This window comes from Dipodomys spectabilis, unplaced genomic scaffold (genome assembly GCF_019054845.1).
Source record: "Dipodomys spectabilis isolate Male_0828 unplaced genomic scaffold, ASM1905484v1 ptg000004l, whole genome shotgun sequence".
NCBI lineage: Eukaryota > Metazoa > Chordata > Mammalia > Rodentia > Heteromyidae > Dipodomys > Dipodomys spectabilis.
This window is the reverse complement of record NW_024870681.1, coordinates 602,081-628,615: the sequence shown is the minus strand read 5'-3', so window position 1 is coordinate 628,615 and position 26,535 is coordinate 602,081. Positions and strand designations below refer to the sequence as shown.

At 45.1% G+C, this 26,535-nt stretch overlaps 1 protein-coding gene across 2 annotated transcripts in view; it reads left to right on the top strand.

The window, feature by feature from the left end:
- The first annotated feature begins 866 nt into the window (after positions 1-866).
- Positions 867-26,535, top strand: part of Abr (ABR activator of RhoGEF and GTPase) — a 207,944-nt gene continuing 182,275 nt past the window's right edge. Inside the window, exon 1 of one of the 2 annotated variants that reach the window (XM_042691544.1) lies at positions 867-1,932. In XM_042691544.1, the coding sequence (XP_042547478.1) occupies positions 909-1,932 (1,024 nt within the window). In that variant the 5' untranslated portion in view covers positions 867-908. The remainder of the gene's footprint in view (positions 1,933-26,535) is intronic. The other variant, XM_042691552.1, reaches the window with a different exon arrangement.

Below are 26,535 nucleotides of genomic sequence, written 5' to 3'. Positions count from 1 at the left end.
TTCTCCCCGGAAAAGCCCCAGCGAATAGTAACGAGAATATTTAAAGGGACTCGAAAACCAGTTTTCTATCCCAAGTGTTCGATGACACTGCTGTGTGATCTTGGATAAGTTAGTCCAAGGCGCTGGATAAATTCCCGCGCTGGGGCCACCCGGTGGCTCCGCAGATGGCCGATGGATCCGTCTCTAACACCTGTCCTGGCCACTACGCCACATCCCTTGGCCGGCACCTTTTCCGCGTCGGTCCTGGGCGCCGCCCATGACCCTTGGCGGAGAGCCCGGGACGCCCCCGCGCGCTCCCTGGTCCGGGCTCCCTCCTCCCCCCGCCCTCTCCCCCGGCCGCGCCGCGCGCGCGCGCATTCAAGGAGGTGGGGGGGGGGGCGCGGCCCTCACGCTGCGGCGGGAGCTGCGCAGCACGACTGGCGCGGAAGGTGCACGCGGGCCGGGTGTCGTCGCCAGCGTCTCCGAGGTGGGCAGCCCCGCCGGCTCGCTCCCGGCTCCCGGAGCAGCTCCCCGACGCGCCCTCAGGCCTAGGCCCGGCACACACCAAGGCTCCGCCCCCGCCGCGGCTTTGCCGCAGCCACAGCCCGCGGGGCGTCGCGCGCAGCCGAGAGGGGCAAACCCGCGGCCCCTCGCGAGCTGCCCCGGGGCGGGCTCAAGGCCCTCACCTCCGCCGCGGACGGCTGCTTACGTCAGGGAGGCGAAACCCTGAAGGAGAGGAGGAAAAAGAAAAAGGCACGAGGGCGGAAGGGGAAAAACTTTTATTTATTTTTTTCTCTTTTTTTTCTCGTCAGACGCTGAAGGAAGGGAAGGAGCCCGCGCCGGCGCGGGGAGAGCCGGGCGCGACCCCAGCAGGCCGCGCGGCGCGCCGGAGCCCCGGCTCCCCGCGGAGGCTCGACGGGGCGCCCAGCATGTGGGACCCGCAGGAGTTTGAGCGCCACTGGAAAGCCGAGTTCCCAGGGCAGGAGGCACCGGTCATGACGCTGGAGTCGGTGCTGGACATGGAGCGGGAGCTGGAGCGCTGCAAACTCAACCTGAAGCAGTTGCAACAGGTGTTGGCGGAAGAGAAGTTCAAAGTCTCCTACCTGCAGGCGGCCCTGGCTGGGGAAAAGCTGGACCCAACCGGCGGCCGCCTAACGGGCGGAGACGGCGACTGCCGGGGCGCCGGGGCCCAGGAGCCGGAGCCCGCGGGGCGGGAGCGGGAGCCGTGCAAGGAGGAGAGCGCAGCGGGGCGCGGCGGGGACCCCGATAAGGGTCGGGATCAAGAGGTGTCGGCCAAGGCCGAGCCTCCCTCCAACGTGTGCCTGGACCTTCCCACGTGGCCCCCGGTGGCGGAGGGAGGGGGCGCGGTGCGCAGCCTGACCGCCGCCATCCACCAGCAACTGGTGCAGCCTCGCCTCCTGTTCAGGCCGCGAGACGACTGTGTGCTCCCCGACCACGATGGTACGGTTGCCAACGCACCCGGAGAGGAGAGGTCCTCGGGGACCCGGGCGGGGCGGGGCTCGGAGGACAGCGAGCCGGACGCGTCGGGCGCTGACGATGGAGGAGACAGCAGTGACCACGACTTCGAGATGGTGGATTTGAATGAGAAATTTGTCCTCGGTCACTTGCTCGTGGCCCCCTATCGGTTTGGAACCCGCGATGAGGCCGAGAAGCCGGCGAGGGCTTCCAGCCCTCATCGCTGGTTGCATCTGATCCCCGGGGGACGGAGGCAGCAGCGCCGGAGAGATCTGGAGGTGGAGGCCAAGGACAGTCGGGCTTCCCTTCTGGTGGAAGATGAGGCCCCCAAACGCGGGGCCCGCGAGCACCTCACCCATTGGGGGCGCAAGAGGTTCCTGCGGGTGCCGGAGCGGGACTCGCCCAGTCACAGCTCTCCGGAGAGAGGCAGCGATTGCAGCCACAACAGCTCAGACCACGAGGAAGGCTTCTCTGCAGGTAGGCACACCCCTCTCTAGATCTCTTACCCCCCACCCCCGCACATCATCCCTCCCCTCCAGACCTTGAGGGTCCTCTGGTTTAACCTTGGGCACCTGGGAATAAAGTGGAGGCCGGGGAATAAATTTTATCTCTTTATTTTAAAGCCACTTGTGGAACTTAAAAACAAGCTATAGTGCAAAATGAATTTGGGGGTGGGGCGAGTTTATAAACAGAATGGTCATGGCAGGGGTCAGACCCAGAAAAGGACTCTTTTCCTTCAAGCCTCAGCCTTCTTTCTCCATCGGGACATTACCGCCACCGTCCCCACTTCCAGGCCACCTTTCACAGGTCCCCCCATTCCTTCGCAGCACCCTTATGATATCCCTCTGCACAAACTCCAGTGCTTCCCCACCCTCACCGCCCCATCCCCTGGTTTTTTGGTGTGAAAGCACACATCTCACATCTTCTCTGGCTTTCATGTTAAGCTGGGGTCAGATTCACTCCAAGAAGGGTGCATGACACCACCCCTTTTGTTGACTTCCCCTTCCTGAAAGGGTGCCCTGTCTCTGTCAGCTTCCTAGGAGCCTGAGAGCCTGAGAGGAGTGGGAAGGCTTAGAGTCATTTGTCAGCTGGCTTGGTGCCCAGCAGGCCTGTCTTCAGCCAGTGCCATCGTTTGATAAAGGAGGAATCTGAAGCCTGGGGAAATTAACTGGTTGAGCAAATGACCTGAGACCTTCATGAGGGCCTCTGTCCCATTGCCTCCCCTTGTGTCTGCTTTCCTCTCTGAGGACAGGGCCTACGCTTAATCAAAGGTGTTTGAATCTCCTTGCAGTGGTCTGCCCAGTGCTCAGTAAATATTGTCTGAATAAGTGCATGTGTGTATTGGACTGATTGGCTACCAGGCTTTTCATGGGTCAGAGAGTGAAAATGGAGTAAGGAGGAAAGGTTAGATGGGGTTGTGGGGTGGGAAAGGATGCATGCTAGGGACACTCAGCATCCTCTCAGCCATGAGGAAAACATACATTGGTGTCAAGTTGGGTTGAGCTCCACCAGGAACTTAAGATGCCTTCTCACTCAGGGAAGGATTAAAAAAAAAAAAAAATAGAGACTTCACAGATGCTGGGATTGTTCCAAAATCTCCATTATTAGATCTTATCTGGGCAAGTTTGCATTTGAATGAAAAACTGTCCACTATGCTAAAAGCACATTTGGAAAGTCCATCAAGTCATCTGTTTTGTTCAATTATACTTATTCATTAGCCAAGATTGGCTGCTTTTCCCATAGGTAATGCTTTTGCCACCCTTGCTAGTAACATTTTTTTTATGTCCCTCTTTAACTTAAAGCAAGCATCTGAAGACTTCATTCTAGCACCAAATTCCAAATGCTCTCAATGGAGGCTACCCAAGTGGCCCCCACTTGCTTCAGAGCTGGCTCCTATCCCATTTCCCTAGACACCCACATCAATCACTCTGTCAGGTGTTCTCAACACATTGTATTTTTCTCCCATGAGTGATTCTTAATTCTATGAGTGGTCTCCTCTCTAGCACTTGATGCAAATTAGAAAGCCGTATGGACTCTTGGCTAACAAATTGCTGAAGATTCCATTCTGGGTAGACCAATGACAGAAGATTCTTCTTCCTCTAGAGTAAAGACTCCAGCCAGTGCACATGCATGGCACTTGTGGCTTTGGATGATTATACCAGGGCTGAATTTCAAACCCCATTCTGCGCCCCCTCTTCAGGACAAGTTTTGAGTAAGAGCTATGCACAGGGACACATCAAGGCCCCCACCTCCTCCTTTGGAAACCTCCTCCTTGAGGAAGTGAATGGATGCACATGTGCATGCACATGTGCACACATACATGCATACTCATACACATGTCTAGAAGAAGGAACCTTCAAATGTATAAGGAGGCAATAGAGTGAAGGACAGAGGGATTACACTGTGTGTGGCAGCTCACTGGAGTCTGTGCTATAAGGAAAGCATTATGAGGCCTTTGTTGGCCACCCTTGCTTGGTATTTCCTGCATCATTTTCCTCCATAGCACTCATTCAGTTATGTGCCTCATACCAGTTATCCTACCTACTCAGAGGCTGAGATCAGAGAATTGTGATTTGGAGTCAGACAGGGCAGAGAAGTCCAAGAGACTCATATTTTCAATTAATAAGCAAAAAGCCAGAAGTGGAGGTATGGTCCAAGATATAGAGCAGCACCATCTATAAGCAAGAAAGCCAAGCAAGAGTATGAGGCCCTGAATTCAAGCCCTAGTACTGGGGAGGGAGGAAGGGTGAGGGCAAGTTTCAAGGGCCTAGTGTGGTGGCTTACACCTATAATCCCAGCTACTATGGAGGTGGAGATCAGAAGAACAGTGATACCAGGCCAGGCCAGGCAAAAAGTTAACAAAACCCCATCTTAACCAAGTTGAATGTAATGTTCATGCATGTCAGCCAGCTATGTGGGAGGTGTAAACAGGAGGATTGAGGTCCAGGCTGGGCCCTACTTGAAAAATAAAGAAAAAAAAAACACACAAGAAAACTCCAAAACCCCAAGATGACAACAACAACAACAACAAACAAGAAAAAAAAAAGGAAGAGTTCAAAGCTAGCCTGGACTACATAATGAGTTGCAGTCTAAAAAGTACACAATCAACCCATACACTGTAAATCACAATTTTGTGTGTCCTTGGAAATAACTTGTTTGACTTTTCTATAGCTTATTTTCCACATCTGTAAAATGGGCTGATAAACACAACCCATACTGTAGATATGGGCTTTTATACAGGTTCTGGCACACAGGAAGCAGCTGAAAGAGTTAACTTACCATGGCTATAGGCTGTTTTTCTTGGTATCACCTCTCAAAAGTTTCTTGCTTCCAGGCTATTCTGAATCAGAGGCAGTTTGGATATCTATAACAAATTTGTTGTTGTTCAGCTTAATTGTCTCTTTCTAGAAACTTCTAGGCAACGGGCAGGACCTAGTGCAGAGTGGGAATTTGGTTCATGAAACTCTTTTAATTTGGACCTGGGGGCTAGGAAGATGGCTCAGTGGTGGAGTATTTGCCTTGCATGCATGTGGCCCCTAGTTTGATTCCTTAGCACCACATAAGCAGAAAAAAAAAAAAGCCAGAAGTAGAACTGTGGCTCAAGTGGTAGAGTGCTAACCTTAAGCTGAAGAGCTGAGGGACAATGCCCAGGCCTAGAGTTCAGGCCCCAGGACAGAGCCAAAAAAAAAAAAAAAAAAAGTTGAACGTGGTCCATATGCTTTCCCTCTCGCCACCAGTGATCATACCCTGTATCTGTATCTGCAGAACTTGACTGAAGGGCAGGTTTTATGGAGGTACTGGGGTTTTAACTTAGGGTTTCTAGCTTGGTAGGCTGGTTCTCCATTACTTGAGCTATGCCCTCCAGCCTTGTTGCTTGCTGATTATTTTTGAGATATGTACTGGCTTCCTGCCTGAGTGATTGCCTGGCTGTGATCTCCCTACTTTTTAGAATTCCCTTGTAGCTAGGATTATAGATATGCACCAGCTTATCCCAGCTTCCTTCTGTGGAGTCTTGTAAACTTTTTGTCTAGGGCTGCCCTGGAAACTTCGATCCTCTCAATGTCAGCCTCCTACATGGCTCAGCCTGATAGGCATACATCACTGTACCTAACTGTGGGTTGAGAAGGGGGTCTTGAGAATTTTTCTCCCTAGGCTGGCCTTGAACCATGATCTTCCCAATTGCAACCTCCCAAGTAGCTAGGATTATATGAACCACAGATGCTCTACTGAAGGGCAGATTCTACTGGGTAATAATTGGCTTTGCATCCTTCTCTGTGTTTCCATGAAAAAGTCCTTTGAAGTCTCATATAAGAAGGCAAAGGTGTCTTCTTGGAGAAGAACTATTTTCTCTCAAATCTCTAAACCAAGACACCTTTGGAATTTCTTTCTACACATGATAGCAAAATCAAAGTTTAAATAAATTAGAATGCTAGTTCACTGAGCCTACTCTTTAAGCATCTTTTGGGCCTGGTTAGGATTGGGGCATGACAGTGGTGGTGTGAATGGGAGACAGTGGCTGAGCCAGAATGGCCATGCTGAGTCTTGTGTACTGTGAAGTCAGACTTGTGTCTGTGTCCTGGTGGACAAGCCCTCAGCTTTTACATGTCTCCATCTCTGACTCTCAAGCAGTAATAACAGGAATAGGAAATCCCTACTGAGAGCTTGTGTTTGCCAGCTTCTGCTTGAGCACCTCCCTATTCATTTGTGTCATACAACAGCTTCGTGAGGGGCTGGGAAGGTGGCTCAGTGGTAGAGCGCTTGCCTTGCATGCCAGAGGCCCTGGGTTCGATTCCTCAGCACCACATAAGCAAAAAGAAAAAAGCCGGAAGTGGCGCTGTGGCTCAAGTGGTAGAGCGCTAGCCTTGAGCTGAAGAGCTGAGGGACAGTGCCCAGGCCCAGAGTTCAGGCCCCACGACCAGACCCCAAAAAACAGCAACAACAGCTTCATGAGATAATACTACTATTATTTCCATTTTATACATGAGACTCCTGAGGTCTGCAGAGCTTAAGTGACCTGTCCCAAAGTCATCCAGCGCTTAAGTGACCTGTCCCAAAGTCATCCAGCACTTTTTTTTTTTTTTTGGGTCCGGTCATGGGGCCTGAACTCTGGGTCTGGGCACTGTCCCTCAGCTCTTCAGCTCAAGGCTAGCGCTCTACCACTTGAGCCACAGCGCCACTTCTGGCTTTTTTCTTTTTTTGCTTATGTGGTGCTGAGGAATCAAACCCAGGGCCTCAGGCATGCAAGGCGAGCACTCTACCACTGAGCCACCTTTCCAGCCCCAATGAGCACATTTCTTATCAAGCATTGTAGCCTCCTCCTTTGTTTCCCCTTCCCATCCCTTCCCATCCTTCCCATCCTCCCCACCCTCCCGCCACCAAAGTTGTAAAGTACATTTTCCGACATAACGACATCTCATTGTTGAAATGGGTCCTCCTGTATCCCTGTTTTAACGATTTGTTTTTTCCCTTCCCCTCCACATATACCAACATCATATATAGTGAAAGCAGGGGTTATACCAGGGGGGAGGGACATACAATAGCTTTGTGTTTTTTTAAAAAATATTTTTTATTATCTTCAAGTAGTTGTACAAAGGGGTTGCCATTAAAAAAAGCAATTTATGAATACATCTTGATCAATGTCACCCCTCCCTCAGCTGTTTTGCTCAAGGCTGGTGCTCTGCCACTTGAGCCACAGCACCACTTCTGGTGTTTTTTGATGGTTCATTGGAGACAAGAATTTCACAGATTTTCCTATCTAGGCTGGCTTTGAATTGTGATCCTCAAATCTCAGCCTCCTGAGTAGCTAGGATTACAGGTGTGAACCACTGGTGCCAGCTTGCAAGACTGTATTTAAAGCAGTGCATCTAGCTTGTAGAAATCACAGAGCACATACCTTTGTGTGCATTATTAGAGTCTTCTGTGTCACTGAAGTTCCCAGCAAACCCCTGACAGTCTGTTGCCAGAATCAACTATTGGAGCTGCTCCTCACCAGTGGACGTCCTAGGTGTCCACCTGCTGAGCTTCAGTTTCCTCTCCCATGCCTGCGGCTGAGCATCTTAGGCACACAGCATGGCCACATATGAGAGTCTTGGTATTTCCTTTTGCATGTTGTCATGCTTCTATGCTACCCCTGATATAGGAGTTGAGTGACAGATCATTCTCAGCAGTTATGCATCCCTTTTGCAGCTTGCATGTCTGTATTCTTATAGACTAAGTCACAGGCTCTCCTTTATAACAAAGGCCCAGCAGTGGTTTTTCAGGGCCCAGCGTCCTATTGACTGGCATAAAGTATTCATCTGATGTTCTGGTTTCAATTTAAACGACAAAGTGAATATCATTAATATTTTAAATGGGTGGCATTTTCTCCTTGCATTACACTTCGCTCCATGGAGACAAGTGCTCACTATTTTTGTCAGCCCTTGGAACTCATTCATCTGTCCATTCATCCATCTGTTTGTTCCACTCAGCAAGTGTTTACTGAGGTCTTGCTTCATTCTGGGATGAGATTGCCCATGTTGGTGGCCCAATTTTGTAGTTTTCCCTGGCTTTTTGGTTAATGGGTTGAAAATTTACGTTTCTAGATAATAAACCATTTTCTGGTGGAGTATGGTTAAATACTGGAGAAGGAATGTTTAAAGTCTCAGAGACATCCAGCAACCTAGAACTGGATTCTTAGAGTTAATGTACTTCTGCCTGTCTTCAGACAACATCAAGATGGGGCTTAGAAGCCAGATCTAGGCTCTCTTCACCATGTCCTACAGTCTGCATTGTTCCTCTGTGGTGTGTGTGTGTGTGTGTGTGTGTGTGTGTGTGTGTGTGTGTGTGTGTGTGTGTGTGTGTGTGTGTGTGTGTGTGTGTGTGTGTGTGTGTGTGTGTGTGTGTGTGTAATGGTACTGGGGCTTGAACTTAGGGCCTTTTTTGTCCATGGATGACATTCTACCACTTGAGCTATGCCTCTAATTCTGGCCTTTTCTGATTATAGATGAGTTCCTTAGATTTGCCTGCCTGGACTGGCTTCTAACCTCAATCCTAATATCTTACCTCTTGAGTAGCTAGGAATATAGGCATGAGTCACCATTGCTCATCTTTTTCCTGGAGTTTTAAGCAGAGAACACTAAACCATCAGTGCTATCAAAGTTCTGGTTATAGAGCAGCAGATAGTCTCTTAGCTTCATAGCCACCTTGGCAGCTGCCTTGGTATAAATGATGAGTCCCATTTCACAGGAGAAGGTACTGAGGTGCTGAGGGAGAAAGGAACTTGCCAAAGTCCCACAGCTAGCATGGGATAGACTCAGCATTGGAATTCAAGTCAGTCCACAAGCTGACCTGTAACACTGTCCTAAGCCAGCTGTACAGTACCAGATTTCTCCACTTTGGGAGGTCTGCCATTATACTGCCAAATTGCTAATGGAGATAGTTTACTTTTTAATCTTCATGAGAAATGCATTTCCTACGAGGTGCTCAAATTACCTAGAGCTCATTTTGTAACCTGATGGATTTTTTTTTCCTCTTCCCGTCAGAGACTAATAAGATTTTGCTCTAGGAAGAATTCCTTGTGTTTGGTGGAAATGTCTGAATAAGTTAATTCAAAGTATTGAATTTCTAGCCTTAGCTGTGATAAAGTAATTTTTTTCTGGTCCCTGTTGTGGAGCGGTATTAAAAAACGATTTGAAGTCACAGGCATGGTGGTGCATGGCTGTAATCTTAGTACTCGGGAGGCCGAAGCAGGAGGATCACAAATTCCAGGCCTACAGAGCGAGATGCTGTCTTTTTTCTTTTTTCCTGGTTAATTGAAGATTAGAGTCTCAGGGGTTTTTCTGCCTAGGCTGCCTGCCATCCCAACTATAAAGAAGACATAGATAGGAAGACTGTTCCAAGGTCAACCCTAAGTAAACAGTCTAAGATTTTATGTGAAAAGTAACATAAAACAAAACAACAAAAGTACAGGAAGAAAGCACAAGAATGAGTGGCAGCTCCTGGTATGCCTTTTAGGGCACATTTTTAGAAAACTCCCTTTATATTTCTTAATCACCTCTAGCTACAGGGAAGGCTAGGAAATATATTTTATCTGGGCATATAGCCACCTCAAGTAAAACAGGCCCTCTGTTACAAGGAAAAATGGAAGAATTGACAGGGAGGAGGCAACTAGCAGTCTCTGGCACAAGCCTTTTCCAGCTACTCCATCCCATCTTGTGGTTCTTAGAGTGAGCCTCACACTGTACAATTATCATATTATTGTGTCATCTATTAATTCATTGACCCAGTGGACAAGTAACAAGAGAACCATTGCTCTGTGCAAGGCACAATGCCTTTTACACATTGACTGGGAAGCACTGCTCTCAAGCTAAGAGGTTAGCTGCCTCTTTAAGAGCAGGGACTATGGTTTGTGCTTGGTTTTCTCTCACAGGGCTGATCATGTGGCAGGCACTTGGTAAGTACCTTGTCCTTTTAGAATAGTCACAAATGAGAGGCTCGGTGAAAGAAACAACCTCCCAAGCCAGGCGTTGGTGACTCACTCACACCTGTAGCTACTCAGAAAGGTCAAGATCTAAGGCTGGAGGTATGAAGCCAGCCCTGGTAGAAAAGTCTGTGAGACTCTTATCTCTAATCAACCACCAAAAGCTGGAGTAGAGCTGTGGCTCAAGTGGTAGAGTGCTAGCCTGAGTGAAAAAGCTTTAGGACAGTGCCTACACTCTGAGTCTAGGACCAGGACCAGCACACACACACACACACACACACACACACACACACACACACACACGCATGCACGCATGCATGCACGCACACATGCACACACACACACACATGCACACATGCACACACACACACACACACACACACACCCTCACTGCCTTGGATACTATGCTACAAAATTTGGATTATAAAAATTGTTTTGGGTTCATTCTAGTTTTGAGGACCCCATAGAAAAGAGGGTGAGGCATGAGTCATCTCTAAACATCAGGGCTACATTATACTCAGAAGGATTTGTCCAGGTGTCAGAGCTGATTTGGCTGCTCTGGATACTGGCCTCTGTTTGTAGAATAAACTGGAATTACAAGCAGAAGTCTGTGTGCCCACCTGGCTTCCTCTACCAGCACTCCATGTGACTACTCTCCCTTGTCACAGCTGCGCTGTGTAGCTGCAGAGGTCTGCAGTCTTTCTGCAGCAAGTGATAACTTCTATTCTGTTCTGTCTTTCTGTCTGATCCTTGCTGTAGTCTCCCCGAGACAAGACTATCTGAAGGGAGGTTGCTGGGAGCTCGTGTCATATCTTGCAGCTGCTGAGCTAAGGATCATTTAAAAAAGTGTATTGACCCCCAGGAGGGAAGGAACTAGAATATATTTAGCACATACCATCTGCAAAGGCACTGTGTGGTGTGCCTTACCTGCTCTCACAGCTGCAAGTCAGAACAGTCTCCTGAAGGATGCTCCACCATTCTCACATTGCAAATGAGAAAACTGAGGCTTGAGTAGTCAAAGATTGCTTAGTGTTAAGCCATAGGATTCTTTGTTCCTCTTTTTTTCCCCTAGTACTGGGGCCTGAGTGTTGTCCCTTAGGTTTTTTGCTCAGGCTGGCACTCTTGGAAGTAGCACTGTAGCTCATGTGGTAGAGCACAGAGAGGCTCAGGGACAGAACTCAGGCCCTGAGTTCAAGCCCTAGGTTGGGAAATAAAAAAGAAAGAAAGGAAAAAAAAAGTAAACCTTAAAGGCTGGCATTCTTATCTCTTGAGCCACAGCTCCACTTCCAGCTTTGTGATAATTAATTGAAGAGTCTCACTGATTTACCACACACCTCCCCCCATCGTTGGTTTGGCTTCAAACCTTGATCTTCAAATCTCAGCCTCCTGAGTAGCTAGAATTACAAGTGTGAGCTACCAGCACCCAGCTAAAATGATTTTAAAAGTTTTTTTTTTGTCGGTCATAGGGCTTGAACTCTGGTCCTGGGCACTGTCCCTGAGCGCTTCAGCTCAAGGCAAGCATCACTTCTGGTCTTCTGGTGGTTTATTGGAGATAAGAGTCTCATGGATTTTCCTGCCTGGACTGGCTTTGAACCTTGATCCTCAGGTCTCAGCCTCCTGAGTAGCTAGGATTACAGGTGTGAGCCACCGGTGCCTGGCCTAAAATGATTTTTATAGTAACAATTCAGATATAAAATTTATCTCTTTAAGGCATTCAGCCATAGTTTTAAAAAATGTCAGGTAATGAGTACATTTCTTTTTGGACAGTGTCACCCTTTTCCTCACTCTCAATTTTTAGTGCATTTTATTTATTTATTTATTTTTTAATTTTTGGGTCCGGTCGAGGGGCCTCAACTCTGGGCCTGGGCGCTGTCCTTCAGCTCTTCAGCTCAAGGCTCACGCTCTACCACTTGAGCCACAGAACCACTTCCAGCTTTTTTCTTTTTGCTTATGTGGTGCTGAGGAATCGAACCCAGGGCCTCAGGCATGCAAGGCAAGTGCTCTACCACTGAGCCACCTTCCTAGCCCCAGTTTTTAGTGCATTTTAAAAGTGCCATTGGTCTTTTCATTTACTTTCCTGTCACATGTTGATCCTGGGTCCCTTTGAACTGGAGTCTATGGGGTTACTTTAATTCCTCTGCACCCCACCCCACTCTGTGCTTGCTGGATTTGAAGCAGGAATTTACAGTGTGTTAAACTTGAGGCTTCTCCCATAAGCACCTGTTCTTCATGCCCTAGGCTGTGGGGTGTGGTTGGCATGGTGACAGGGGACCTCATTCTGATCTGTATTTTCCTTGTTTTGTAGCCTTACAATGTCATTGTGCTTGGCACATGGTAAATGTGCAATAAATATTTCTGAGTATCTAGGTGTTTCTTAACTCTGGTTCAACCATGACGGTAACCAGTTGTTTTGCCTCTAGCTTTTACTCTAGCCTTGCATTATGTTTTTCCATGAAAGCCAAATGATTATGCTAACCTCAAGTCAAATTTTGCACCTCTGCTTGCATTCTTCAATAGTTCTGTCACCTACAGAGTAAAATCGAGCCCCTTAGATGCAAATGTACAAGACCATCTGTGAACTGTGGTGTCCTCATCTTGCCCTCCCCTAACCCACACACCATGCCCTTCATGCACCAGCAATCACTGAAGTGCTTGTTGCTTCCAAATGCACTGTGCACACCCATTCCTCTCCACGTTTCTTCCCTAGGATGCCCTCTTCACATTGCATATGAGAACTTCCTATCCATCCTTCAGGTTTGGGCCATGCTTCCTCCTGTGAAGCCTTCCCTGATTCCCTCAGGTAGATATGGAACTGACTCCAGTTAAGACTGAACTTGGCTGCAAATAACAGAAAACTCTCTTCTAGAATGGAATATTATAGAATACTATAATCCCACAATGGGTAGGATTGGCAGAATAGTGGTCCCAAAGAGGCCCATATCCTCATCCCTGGAACCTGTGAGAGTGTTATCCTACATAGCACAGGGCTTTTGCAGACAAGGTCCAATTAAGGTCTTTAACTGGGAGACATTTTTTCTGGATTATCTGGGTGGGCCCAAGGATCTGGTTGTTTTTGTTTATATGTGATACTACCAGGGCTTGAACTCAGGGCCTCTTTTTCCCTCTCTCTCTCTCCCCCATTCTCTCAGCTTTGTCACTCACGACTGGTGCTCTACCACTTGAGCCAAACCTTCAGCCTGGTATTTTGCTGGCTAATTGGAGATGGCTAGCTTTTCATGAAGGGCTGTGAATAAGCTCTTGCAGATTTATCTGTCTTAGCTGGCTTGAACCATGATCGTCTCATCTCAATTTCTGTAGCTAAGATCATGGGCATGAGCCACCCGCACCTGACCAAGTCAATTCTTTTTAATGCAAGCATTTCTGCCTCTAACACAATACCAGCATATCACATTTATTGAATAAATAAAAGAATGCTTGTACATTTCAAGTGAGGATTTTGTGGGATTTGGAATACCTGACTGTTGAAGTCTCTAAGCATTTAAAGATATTTCCCTTTCTTTTTCTTTCTTTCTTCTTCTTCTTTTTTATTTTTTGTCGGTCGTGGGCCTTGAATTCTGGGCCTGAGCGCTGACCCTCAGCAGTTTAGCTCAAGGCTAGCGCTCTACCACTTGAGCTACAGCATCACTTCCGGTTTTCTGGTGGTTTATTGGAGATAAGAGTTTCATGGACGTTCCTGCCCAGGCTGGCTTTGAACCTCGATCCTCAGATCTCAGCCTCCTGAGTAGCTAGGATTACAGGCGTGAGCCACCGGCACCCCGCATATTTCCCTTTCTTTACTTCCCCTTTCTCTTTATCATTATCTTTGTCTCCATCTCCTTTCTCCTCCTCATTTTTGAACTAGTAGGAACAATCTGTAAGAAGCATTCTAGAGCAGGGATTCTCAAGAGGTAGGCTGGGCTTTTTTTCCTGAAGTCTGTCGTAAGTATCTCCTGTCCTTAGGGCTTTGATATGCTTTTTGACTTGGCTGTCATGTCTGTCTACACCCTAGTTGAGAATCCATGCCATTTTGTGAACCTCTTCCTAATCGGAATGTGCTATTTCCTAAAAGTGGGAAATGCAGGAAAGGCTAATACTTCAAATAACCCTCCTCAAAGAATGGAGACCTACCTCAGTCATTAGGATGGTACATTAAATATTTTGATTCCCTTGCAGTCTGCTGGGACCATCCATCTAGATCTGGACAGAATGTAAATGGCACAACTTCTGATGCAGGGCATTCTCTGTGGAACTCTTTTCCTTCCCTTACTTCAGGGCAAAATATCCCAGATGATGGCTGTTCTGTCATCCAGGGTCCTAGAAGGAGAGTTGAGCTCCAAATCAACCTTCAGTGCATATGGAATGTTAGTGAGAAGTAAATCATTGTTATATTAAGCCTCTGTAATGTTTGGTGCTATTTGTCACTGCAGCATATTTGTCACTGCAGTACATCCTGACTGATACAGATATCTGACTTACATTCATACAGAAAAACAATTCTTCTGAACGTCAGAAAGTTTTCTTCAAAACCTCTGCTTTGCCTTCTCACTAAGGGCAAATGATAACCATAGCTGTTTTATGTATATATGAGAAGTGAATGTTAAAAAAAAAAAAAGTGTTGCCGGATGCCGGTGGCTCATGCCTGTAATCCTACCTACTCAAGAGGCTGAGATCTGAGGATCATGGTTCAAAGCTAGCCCAGGCAGTAAAGTCTGAGAAACTCTTATCTCCAATAAACCGTCAGAAAACCGGAAGTGGTGCTGTTGCTCAAGTGGTAGAGTGCTAGCCTTGAGCTAAATAGCTAAGGAACAGCACCAAGGTCCAGAGTTCAAGCTCCATGACTGACCAAAAAAAAAAAGTGTTAAAAATGGCCAAATTGTTACACTATTCCTCCTCATTCTCTTTCTCCTCCTCTTCCTCCTCATTCTCCTCCTATTCCTCTTCATTCTCCTCCACTTTTTCCTTCTCCTCCCGCTCTTTTTTTTTTTTTTTATTGTAAAGATACTATACAGAGGGTTACAGTTACATGAGTGAGGTAATGAGTACACTTCCTCTTGAACATTGTTACCCCCTCCATTGTTTTCCCCCTACCATCCCCTCCCTCCCTCCCTTCCCCGAGGTTCTTTTTTTTTTTTTTGATTGTGATTAAGTGATTACATAATTTCAGAGTCACAAGTTCATTCTAACTTTCCTGGAGCAAATTGTCTATCACAGTCTGTAATATATAACAGTGTTCATATGTTATATACCATATTTGTTATCAGCAGCATGGGGATATTTAGTAGTGGTTCAACCAGATGAGCGGGAGTTCTTTGTTTCTTAAGTCCTGTTAGTTTTGTCGTATCACCTAACCTTTTGGATTTAGTATCCACTTATCAGGGAGACCATGTACCGTTTGTCTCTTCGTTCTTGGCTTACCTCGCTCAACATGATTCCTTCTAGCTCCGTCCATTTCCCTGCAAATGCCATTATTTTGTCATTTCTAATGGCTGCATAATATTCCATTGTGTATAGATACCACAATTTTTGGATCCATTTATCTGTGGTGGGGCATCTAGGTTGTTTCCATATCTAGCTATTGCGAACAGTGCTGCAATAAACATGGAGGTGCACGTGTCCTTGTATATTGGTTCCTGTTGTTCAGGGTAGATGCCTAGAAGTGGTATGACTGGGTCGTAAGGGAGGTCAATCTTTAGCTTTCTAAGGACCCTCCAGACTGCTTTCCAAAGTGGTTGTATAAGTGTACATTCCCACCAGCAGTGTAATAGGGTTCCTCTTTCTCCACATCCCCTCCAGCATTTGTCGTTGGCTGATTTGTGGATGTGGGACATTCTGACTGGGGTAAGGTGGTATCTCAGGGTTGTCTTTATTTGCATTTCCTTCACTACCAGGGATGATGAACATTTCCTCATGTGTTTCTTTGCCATTTTTATTTCTTCATTTGAGAAGTCCTTCTTTAGTTCCCTTGCCCATTTAGTAATTGGTTTGTTAGGTTTGGGAGGGATTAGTTTCTTGAGTTCCCTGTATATACAGGATGTTAACCCCTTGTCTGATATATTGCTGGTAAATATTTTTTCCCAATTAGTTGGTTGTCTTTCTAGCTTAGTTGCGATAGATTTAGCTGTGCAGAAGCTTTTTATTTTAAGGTAGTCCCATTTGTCGAGTCTCTCTCCAACTTGTTGTGACCCTGGGACTCTGTTCAGGAAGTTCCTTCCTGTGCCTATTAGTTCAAGTGTCTCTCCTACTCTGTCCTGCAGTAGTTTCAGAGATTCAGGTTTAATGTTAAGGTCTTTAATCCATTTTGAGTTGATGTTGGTGCATGGTGATAGGCTGGGGTCCACTTTTAGTTTTCTGCATGTGGCTGCCCAGTTTTCCCAGCACCAGCGGTTGAAGAGGCTGTGTTTCTTCCATTGTATGTCTTTGGCTCCTTTGTCGAATATCAGCTGGCTGTAGGCCTGTGGATTTATTTCTGGATCTTCTATTCTGTTCCATTGGTCTTCGGGTCTGTTTTTGTGCCAGTACCATGCTGTCTTTGTTATTACAGCTCTGTAGTAGAGTTTGAAGTTCGGCATGGATAGCCCTCCCATATTGTCTTTATCCCCTACAATTGTTTTGGCTATTCTAGGTCTTTTATTGTTCCATATAAATTTTTGGACTGTTTTCTGTATTTCAGTGATGTACGTCATTGGGATTTTAATAGGAATTGCATTGAATTTGTATATTAGTTTTGGAAGTATCACCATCTTTACTATATTAAGTCGGCCTATCCAGGAGCATGGGAGGTCTTTCCATTTCCTAGTGTCTTCTGCAATTTCTTTCTTTAACTTTTTATAGTTCTCATTAAATAGTTCTTTTACATGTTTGGTTAGGTTAATTCCTAAATATTTTATTTTTTGGGAGGTTATTGTGAATGGGGTTGCTCCCTTTATTTCCCTCTCTTCCTGTGCGTTATCAGTGTATAGGAAGGCAACTGATTTTTGTGGGTTTATTTTGTATCCTGCTATTTTGCCGAAGTGACTTATGATTTCTAAAAGTTTGGGGATGGAGTTTTTGGGATCGTGGAGGTATAGTATCATGTCGTCTGCAAAAAGGGATAGTTTAGCTTCTTCTTTCCCTATGCGGATCCCTTTAATGTCTTTTTCTTGCCTTATTGCCCTGGCTAAGGGTTCTAGGACTATGTTGAAGAGGAGTGGAGACAGTGGACATCCTTGCCTTGTTCCTGTTTTTAGGAGGATTGGTTGTAGCTTTTCCCCATTAAGTATAATATTGGCTATTGGTCTGTCATAAATGGCTTTTATTGTTTTTAGAAATGTTCCTTCTATTCCTATTTTCTCCAGAGCTTTTAGCATGAATGAATGTTGAATTTTATCAAAGGCCTTTTCTGCATCTGTGGCGATAATCATGTGATTCTTGACCTTGGCTCTGTTGATATGCTGGATTACATTTATTGACTTACGTATGTTAAACCATCCCTGTGTCTCTGGGATGAAGCCTACCTGATCATAGTGTATTATTTTTTTTATGTGTTTCTGGATTCTGTTAGCTAGAATCTTGTTAAGGATCTTTGCATCTGTGTTCATCAAGGAAATTGGCCTGTAATTCTCCTTTTTGGTTGGGTCTTTTCCTGGTTTGGGGATGAGTGTGATATTGGCTTCGTAGAATGAGTTTGGGATAGCTCCGTCCTTCTCTGTTTCTCTGAAGAGCTTGAGGAGTATGGGTATTAGTTCTTGTTTAAAGGTCTTATAGAATTCTGCTGTGAATCCATCTGGTCCTGGGCTTTTTTTGTTGGAAGACTTTTGATAGCTTCCTGTATCTCATTATAGGATATTGGCTTATTTAATTGGTTAACTTCTTCTTTGCTCAGTTTGGGTAACTTGTATTTCTCTAAAAATGTATCCATTTCTGCCAGGTTTTCTTCCTTTAGAGAGTATAGCTTTTGAAAGTAGTCTGTTAGAATTGTTTGGATATCTTGGGTACGTGTTGTAATATTTCCGGTGGCATCCCTAATCCTATTAATATGGGTTTCCTCTCTTCTTTTTTTAATTAATCTTGCCAACGGGCCATCAATTTTGTTTATTTTTTCAAAGAACCAGCTTTTTGTTTGGTTTATTTTGGTTATGGTTTTCTGATTTTCTAATTGGTTAATCTCTGCTCTTAATTTGGTTATCTGGCTTCGTCTAGTAGCTTTAGGTCCCATTTTTTCTTGTTTTTCTAGCTGTTTTAGTTGCAACATGAGATTATTTACTTGGTCTGTCTCCATTCTCTTGATGTGGGCACTGAGGGCAATAAATTTGCCCCTCAGGACTGCTTTTGCTGTGTCCCACAAGTTTCTTTGTGAGGTGTTTTCATTTTCATTGAGTTGTAGGAAATGCTTTATTTCTTCTCTGATCTCTTCTGTTACCCAGGCATTGTTAAGGTGTGTGCTGTTCAATTTCCATGTATTAGAGAAATTTCTGCGGTATGCTTTGTTATTGAGAGCTAGCTTGATTCCACTGTGGTCAGATAGGATACAGGGGATTATGTTGATCCCTTTGTATTTTCCTCCCTCTCTTTTTGAAAAAAAAAATCTTGCTGTTTTGTCCAGGCTGGGCTCAGATGATCTCTAGACTGGGACTTGTTTCATTAGTGATTTACTATGAGAAATTATGACTCAATAGCATATTATACCGAGGGCTAAGATATTTCCTACAAAGAATACAGAGAAAAAGCAGGAAAAAAAGATACGCCTCACACTCCCAATAGCATATTATACTGAGGACTGAGATAATTCCTGTAGAGGGTACAGAGAAAAAGTAGCTGGAGGAGGGAGGTCTGGCACAGGTTTCAGTGTCCTTCTTCATCTGTGGCCATATAGAAGCTCCTTCCCTCTCTCTCTCCCTCTGTCCCTTCTTCCCTCCCTCTCTCCCTCCCTCCCTCCCCCCTCATTCTCTTTCTCCCCACTCCTTCTCCCTTTCTCCATCTCTCTCTCCCTCTTTCCTCTGTCTGTTTCATCTCTCTGTCTCCTCTCTCCACTCTTCCCCTCTCCCCCACCCATCTCAGTTAACTTCAGAGGCATACAGAATATCTCTACTGAGAGAAATTTATTTGAGTCGGAAAATCTGAGACCTTTTTTGTGGGCAGGGGAGAAGGGCTGGTCACAAAAGTGTATCCTGCCATTCAATCAGCAGTCCTGTCAACAAATAATAAGGAGCCAAACCATGAAATGAAACCAGGTGAACATCATCATTTTTAAGAGTTGTTGAAAAGAAGATGACAAGTCATTGTTAAGTCCATGGCTCTAGGTGCAAAATCATTAACTCACAAGCACTGGAAAGGACACTAGAATGTAAAACCATGGAAACCTGCCTTGTGCACGATGTCATTGATCTAATAGAGTATTAAGTTTACTCATGGGGGTTGGAAGCCCTAAGTCTCCAATTGTTCAGTTATCTGAGAAACACAATTTCCTTGAGTATCTTACACATTTGGAAGTAGGTAAGACTTGGGAAGTATAATGCAGTTATCAAGGTCCTTGTTGGTTAATTCAATTTCAGGAGCCATCTTGGCAATCTATTCAGCACTTACACGATTATTTCTAGTCATAAAACATAGACTTGTAAACAAAAGTTTACAAACTATCAGTTTGTAATTTGGAGATAGCTGACTATAATGATATCATTTTTTCCATATTGAGTGTTTAGGAGAATATTTTACACACATTGCCTTTTTGTGTTGTTTCTCATTATGACAAATATTGCACATTTACTTATTTCCCCAGTCAAAGTTCTTTGAGATGCTGCTGATAAGCTTGGCCAAGTAGAGAATGGAGTCATCAAACCCCACCTATCTTTCAAATGGCCCCTCAGGTAGCTAGGTTTTTGTTTTGTTTTGTTTTTTTGTTTTTGTTTTAGTCACTCATGGGGCCTGAACCCTGGGCCTGGTGCTATCCCTCAGCTCTTTAGCTCAAGGCTAGTGCTCTACCACTTGAGCAACAGTGCTGTTTCCAACTTTTTCATTTCTTTTCGTCAGTGGTGGGGCTTGAACTCTGGACCTGGGTGTGTCCCTGTGCTCTTCAGCTCAAAGCAAGCTCTCTACCACTTGAGCCACAGTGCTACTTCTGGTTTTCTGAGTGATTTATTCAAGGTAAGAGTCTCATGGACGTTCCTGCCCAGGCTGGCTTTGAACCGCGATCCTCAGATCTCAGCCTCCTGAGTAGCTAGGATTACAGGCGTGAGCCACCAGCGCCCCACTAGCTTCTGGCCTTTTCTGCATGTGGTGCTGTGGAATCAAACCCAGGGCCTCATGTATGCAAGGCAAGCACTCTACCACTGAGCCACCTTTGCAGTCCCAGTAGCTAGGTTTTAAAATGCCTGTTAAACCTTCCAATTGCTTTCTCAACCTTGGCCCTGTTTATGTGGTGGACATTGGGCCTTGACATTAATAATGGGGTTCTGCTGAAGTGTTTCTACAGCAAGTGCAGGACCACAGTCTCACAGATGTGTTCATAGGTATGTTCTACATGTTGAAACTGTACTTGCTACTTTCACAACTAGTGTGAGCAGAGAGGTACTTTTACTTAATCAGCGCAATCCCATGAGACTAAGTATGGTTATTCCTAAATCCAGAGATGTGAAGTCATAGCTCATAAAGGAGAGAGGTAAGATTTGAACTCAGCTCTTTCTGGGGCCAAAGTTAGTTTTGACCCTCACCACCTCCCCACTAACTCTTAATCTCTTCAGGCTATAGCCTCTCTGATCAGACTAGATGATTTTTTTCTTTTCTTTTCTTTTCTTTTCTTTTGTCAGTCGTCGGGCCTGAACTCTGGGCCTGGGCGCTGTCCCTCAGCTCTTCAGCTCAAGGCTAGTGCTCTACCACTTGAGCCACAGCGCCACTTCCAGCTTTTTCTGTTTATGTGGTGCTGAGGAATTGAACCCAGGGCCTCATGCATGCAAGGCAAGCACCCTACCTTCCCAGCCCTGACTAGAAGACTTTCTAGGTCTAAATTTTATGGACTACTCACAACTCTGCACCAAGTCAGGTTTAAAGTCTGGTTTTATAAAAGTCTGAGGTATAGCCAGGCTTTTGGGCCATTTGTGATTTGTGCTTTTAACTAAATGATTTCACTTCTCTTACACTTTCTTTCTATGCAGGATGATTATGCCTCACTTGGTGCTGCAAAGATTAAATGAAACAATTACAGGAAGCAGATGGCACAGGGTCTGGGGTATATAGTCAGCTCTGTATGACTATAAATAGCCATTGGTATAACAGTCAAGATAGTGCCATCTGGGACCATTTAGGTTGGGTTCAAATCCAAGTTCTGCTTCTTAACATCTAGGTGAACTTGAGTAAGTGACCTAGTCCATTTGTGCCTCAGTTTCTATTTCAGCAGACTGGTGCTAATATGATATTAGTGCCTCATTGAGTGAAAAATAAATGAATAAAATACACCTTTGAACAGCACCTGGCACATAGTGAACCCTTAGTGCATGTTGGTTAATCTTATCACTGTCATCACTAGTTTGGTTGTGCGCATTACTGAATAGACTACAAGGGCAAAAGAACAAAAACAAAAACTCCAAACCAAAAAACAACCAAAAACCCCAACATTATTGTCCTCATCTTACTATCTGGTTATATCCTTAATTGAAATCTGAGGCTCCTGGAAATCCTGCAGTTTGAATAATCCAAGAGCTGGAGCCATTGGCGCATCCAATTACAGATGCCTCACAGCTGTGGCTGGAGAGGAAGGTGAGACCTTAGCACTGTCTAGCTGGGCTGTGCTTCTATTCTAGACAAAGTCCTACTTTGTATGCAGCAGTCTCATCTTCGTTTGGCTGCATAATTGCTCCTTTTTGTCTTGTTTTAAAGCATCTTGAGGAATCTGGAGCCCCCTCCTGCTGACAGCAGTGAAAGCCACTGTCTCTAATGAGCCTCGCTGACACTCTTATGGCCCCATGAAGGCAGCCAGGCAGGGAGCAGGCACACAGGCCTGGCATGCATCCATGGGCTCTCTTTGAATACAGGCTATCATGCTAAACTTTATGATGGGGCTCCCCCAGGGTCCCAGGATTCCCCTATGTCTCTGATCCTTGATGCAGAAGGGCAGGTAGTTACTTCCTGAGTGCTGGGCTCATTGGTAATCTTTGTGGACCAGCAGTGCTAAAACAGAAATTAATTATTCATGTTAGTGAACCCAAAGGAGCTGTATGTTGTTCACTGGGGGAACTCCTCTCTGGCCACCAGACTCAGAATCCCTTGGGGACAGTAGGCAGGCAGATGGCAGCTGCACTGAAAACAAGGGCCACATGTGGCCATTCCCAGGCTCAGGATAGTCTGCCGACATGCTTTGTTTGGGTTGCTGAGAATGAAAATAAGATTGAATCACTTTGAAACCTGCAGCTTTTTCATAAAAATCTGCACTTCTTGTTTTTCCTGAGAGATGAGAAGGTAGACATTCCCTGAAGGAGATGACTCTTTCAGAATGGGTAGGAATTTGCTGATTGTCAGCCTTCTACCTCACCCTGTATCTCCTGACATTGAGTATAGAGAAGGCCACAAGCAGAACAGGACTCCAGCCGGAGACGGCCTGGTTTTATGTCCTCTGTTGCTGGCCCTTTTCCCAGCTGGGTGGCCTCAGGCAAATTACCTAAGCCTTATGAGAATCAGTCTTCTTCCTCAATGTGAGCTTCCATGAAGTAGCTTCCAAATTCATGAAAACTAAGCTCTCAGCCTATACATTGTAAGTGCTTTTTGGGTGTCAGTATCTACCAGTATTATACTACTTGCCTGGTCTCCGTAGGCATCTGTAATTGCAATCAGAGTTTCTCATAGAAGAAGAAAAATCTTTCATAATTCATCTGAACTCACTAATAAGCCTTTTCTTCCTCCCCTCCCCTATCCTAGCACTTTGTAAGTTACATTAGGATAGTGCTAGCCATGGTACAAACTTGCTCAAACATGCCAGTGGTGGAACTTATGCTTTTTTCTGATTCATAGGACAGTGGAGATGGTACTACAATGGGAAGATTTGTTCCCCATGGTCACTCAGCACTCTTGTGGATTTACACTCCTCCAGGTCCTAGTGGTTCTCAGCTTTCAGATAATACTAGGGGAGCAAGAGAGATATACTGGTTCTTGACCAAGTGGTCAAGTGGTACCCATTTCTTCTGTCATGTTCCATTGGCAAGAACTGGGCATATATCCTTTCTAAGATGTAGTGTAGCCCCCAGCTGGGGCAGCTACTCCCCAGTAACTCAGCTCTACTCTGGGTACTTGAACACAAATTGGATTCAGGCATTTGAATTTTTTACTTGGAGAGAAATACAGTGTAGCTGTTGTGCATACACATTGAACTAGCTTCCAAACTAGAGGAAAACATTTGTAACCACAATTTTTATTAGCTCTACATTATTTGTACAAGACAGAAACAATGTATCACATCAACCTTCCTCTATTTCTTAAAACAATTTCAACAGGTTTCTTTGTTTTGTTTTTTGCCAGTCATGGGGCCTGAACTCTGGTCCTGGGCAGTGTCCCTGAGCTCTTCAGCTCAAGGCTAGCACTCTACCACTTGAGCCACAGCGCCACTTCCAGCTTTTTTTTTTTCTGCTTATGTGGTACTGAGGAATTGAACCCAGGGCCTCATGCATGCAAGGCAAGCACTCTACCACTGAGCAACCTTCCCAGCCCTGTTCTATTTTTATATATTCAAATAAACAATACAGACCATATTCATCCTCATTCACCTTTCTTGTTAGCCCTCCTGCTGGTGCTTACTCCCCTATCGAAGCCTTATAACCACAATTTTCATATCCAAATTTTCTGAGACTAGGTCATGTTATATAGCACAGGCCAGCCTCAAACTCACTGCCTTGCTCAGGCTGGCCTCAAAATTGTAGTCCTCCTACCTCAGCTTCCCAAGTACTGGAATTACAGGCATGTGTCACTATGTTCAGCCTATATCCAAATCTTTTTTATTTTTCCTAGTGCTGATCAAACTCAGGGCTTCTTACATGTTAGACAAGTGTTCTACCACTGAGATACATTCCTGGTTCCACAAATCTTAAATCCAGTTTTCTTTTAAATTGTTGTTGCATTATAGACATTAGTATTTGGCTTTGTTAAGGCAGGTGACTTCATTTGTGAAGGAGTACTTTATATATTTTGCCTAAGTTCATCATCAAGGTAGAGGTTACTCATGAAAGGAGTAGAAAGGAAGGGAGAAAGAGAGAAAGGAAGGAAAAATATACCAATAAAATATAATGCTATCATAGACTCCTAAAACTGAGGAATACCAAAGATAATTTTTTATTTTAAGTTAAAGAGATTCCTTAATTGCTTTCTAGGTATAAGGTGGAGCATCTCACATCTCTTCAAGATAGACACCATGTCTTAAGACTGCCTTGTGTTGAGCCATTTTGGTTTTGGCAGTACTGGAATATGAATTCAAGGCCTCACACTTGGTAGGCAGGCACTCTACTGCTGATCCACATCTCCAGCCCAAGCCACAGAGATTGTATGTGACCTCTGAAGTTATGAGATCACAAAGGGTTAAGACAGTATCTTTGCTACAGTTTGCAGTGTCTGAGAGGCTTGCAAAGAGGAATTTAGGCAACCTTAGTTCAGACTAATAACTGCGTAGTCACCTAAAGCAAGGTGACTAAACATCTTCCTGCTTTTCAGTTGCCCTTAGTTAGCTATTCAGGTTCCAAATCGACTTGATGGCTTTTTCTTCTCCCTAACTCCCTGTGACTAGGGAAATGACTTGCAGCACAGTCATTGAAGGAAACTATAGAACATGCGATTTCCCATCTTACCACCTTCCTGCCTGACCTGACTCCTACCCTGAGTGTGTTACAAGACCAAGAGGTTTTTAGAAATTGAGAACTGGAAATAACCACTCTCTCCCTCACTTTCTGGGCTCCAGCTTGTTTGGTAACAGTGTGTGTGTGTGTGTGTGTGTGTGTGTGTGTGTGTGTGTGTGTGTGTGTTGATGGTAACAGTGTGTGTGTATGTGTGTGTGTGTGTTGATGGTAACAGTGTGTGTGTGTGTGTGTGTGTGTGTTGATACCCAGGCTTGAACTCAGGGCCTGGGCAGTATTCTTCAGGAGTTTTGCTCAAGGCCGATGCTCTACCACTTGAGCCACAGCTTTACTTTCAGCTTTTTTGTGTTTAATTGGAGATAAGAGTCTCAGGGACTTTTCTGCTTAGGCTGGCTTCAAATCAAGATCCTCAGATGTCAGTCTCCTTAGTAGTTAGGGTTGTAGGTTTGGTACTACTTATTGAAGGAGAAAGCTGTGTGCTTCTTATGCTCAGATGAGTGGACTCTGATCAGTAAATCTATCCAAATATTTGATTCCTTTGTTGTTCGGGGAAAGGGCAAAAAATTTTTTTTTCTTGAGCCCAAACTGCCAATTCAGATATGTTTTTTGTTTTGTTTTTTACTATCTTAGTACCTCTCTTTGTATCTCAGTTTAACATTCTGCCTCTTAATACACACTTCCTAATTTTTATTTTTCAGAACTGGGGATTGAACTCAGAGCCTTGTACTTATTGTAAGGGAGATGTTCTACCACTTGAGCCATGTCCCCAGCCTCATTAATATGGCAATTTAGTTGTTAGCCCTACTGCATTAGACTTGCTTGAAGGCAGATGCAGGCTCATGGTAGTAAAGGGTACAGACTCCAGAACTGGAATTACTTGGGTTTGGAGCTTAGTTTGCCCTTTACTAGCTGTGAGGATTTACAGTTTATTCTTCCTTTCTGTGCCTGGTTTTCTTATCCATGTGGTAAATGTGTTAATAGCTCCTATTTCCTAGGATGTGGTGAAAATGAAACCCATGTACACACCCAGCATAACACAGTCCCTGATATACTGTGAACCATCAATAAATACCTCAAGCTACTCACCCTTTGTTTTCCTAGTGTCTGCTACAACACTTTATGCCTCTTATCAGCTTGATAAATGCCAGCTAATCTGAAGGAAAGATAGAAGAAATTACTAAATTAGTATTCTGCCACTTTTGAAGTAATCTAGATAAAGAACTGACTGCAAGTCAGAATCCTCTACAGGAACATTATAAAAAGGCAGATTCATGGGATGGTGGGGTGGCTCCAGTGGTAGAATATCTGCCTAGCAAGACATTCTGAGTTCAAATCTCAGTACCACCAAAAAAAGTAGGGGGAGTAAAGTCTTCAAGTTGCTTTCAAACTTAAGGTATTTCAAGGCAGGTGCTGATTGTTAGGTTTTTAAAAAGAGGTGGCCGAGTAAGAACTGCACCACGCACGTGGTATTCAGGTAAGGGGTAGGTTTATTCAGTAGACCTGCTGGGACCAGGCAAGGTTGGCACTCCACGCGGCTGGCAAAAGGAAAAGAGGGCGGTCTGGCCGCGGTTTAGGCCTTATATAGGGTAGGGGGTGGGGAAGGGTGTGTCCAGGTAAAGGGAAGTGGGATCAGGTGGGAGAAAGGTGTGGCCACATCAGGTTAAGATGTGACCTCAGCGGATGCGGATGTGACCTCTTCCAGGTATCCCAGTTGCCTAGGTAACGCAGGTACTGGGTGAGGTCTGTTCGCCGTCCAGGAATGGACCTTACACTGATGACTCATGTCTGCAATCCTAGCTACTCATGAGGCTGAGATCTGAG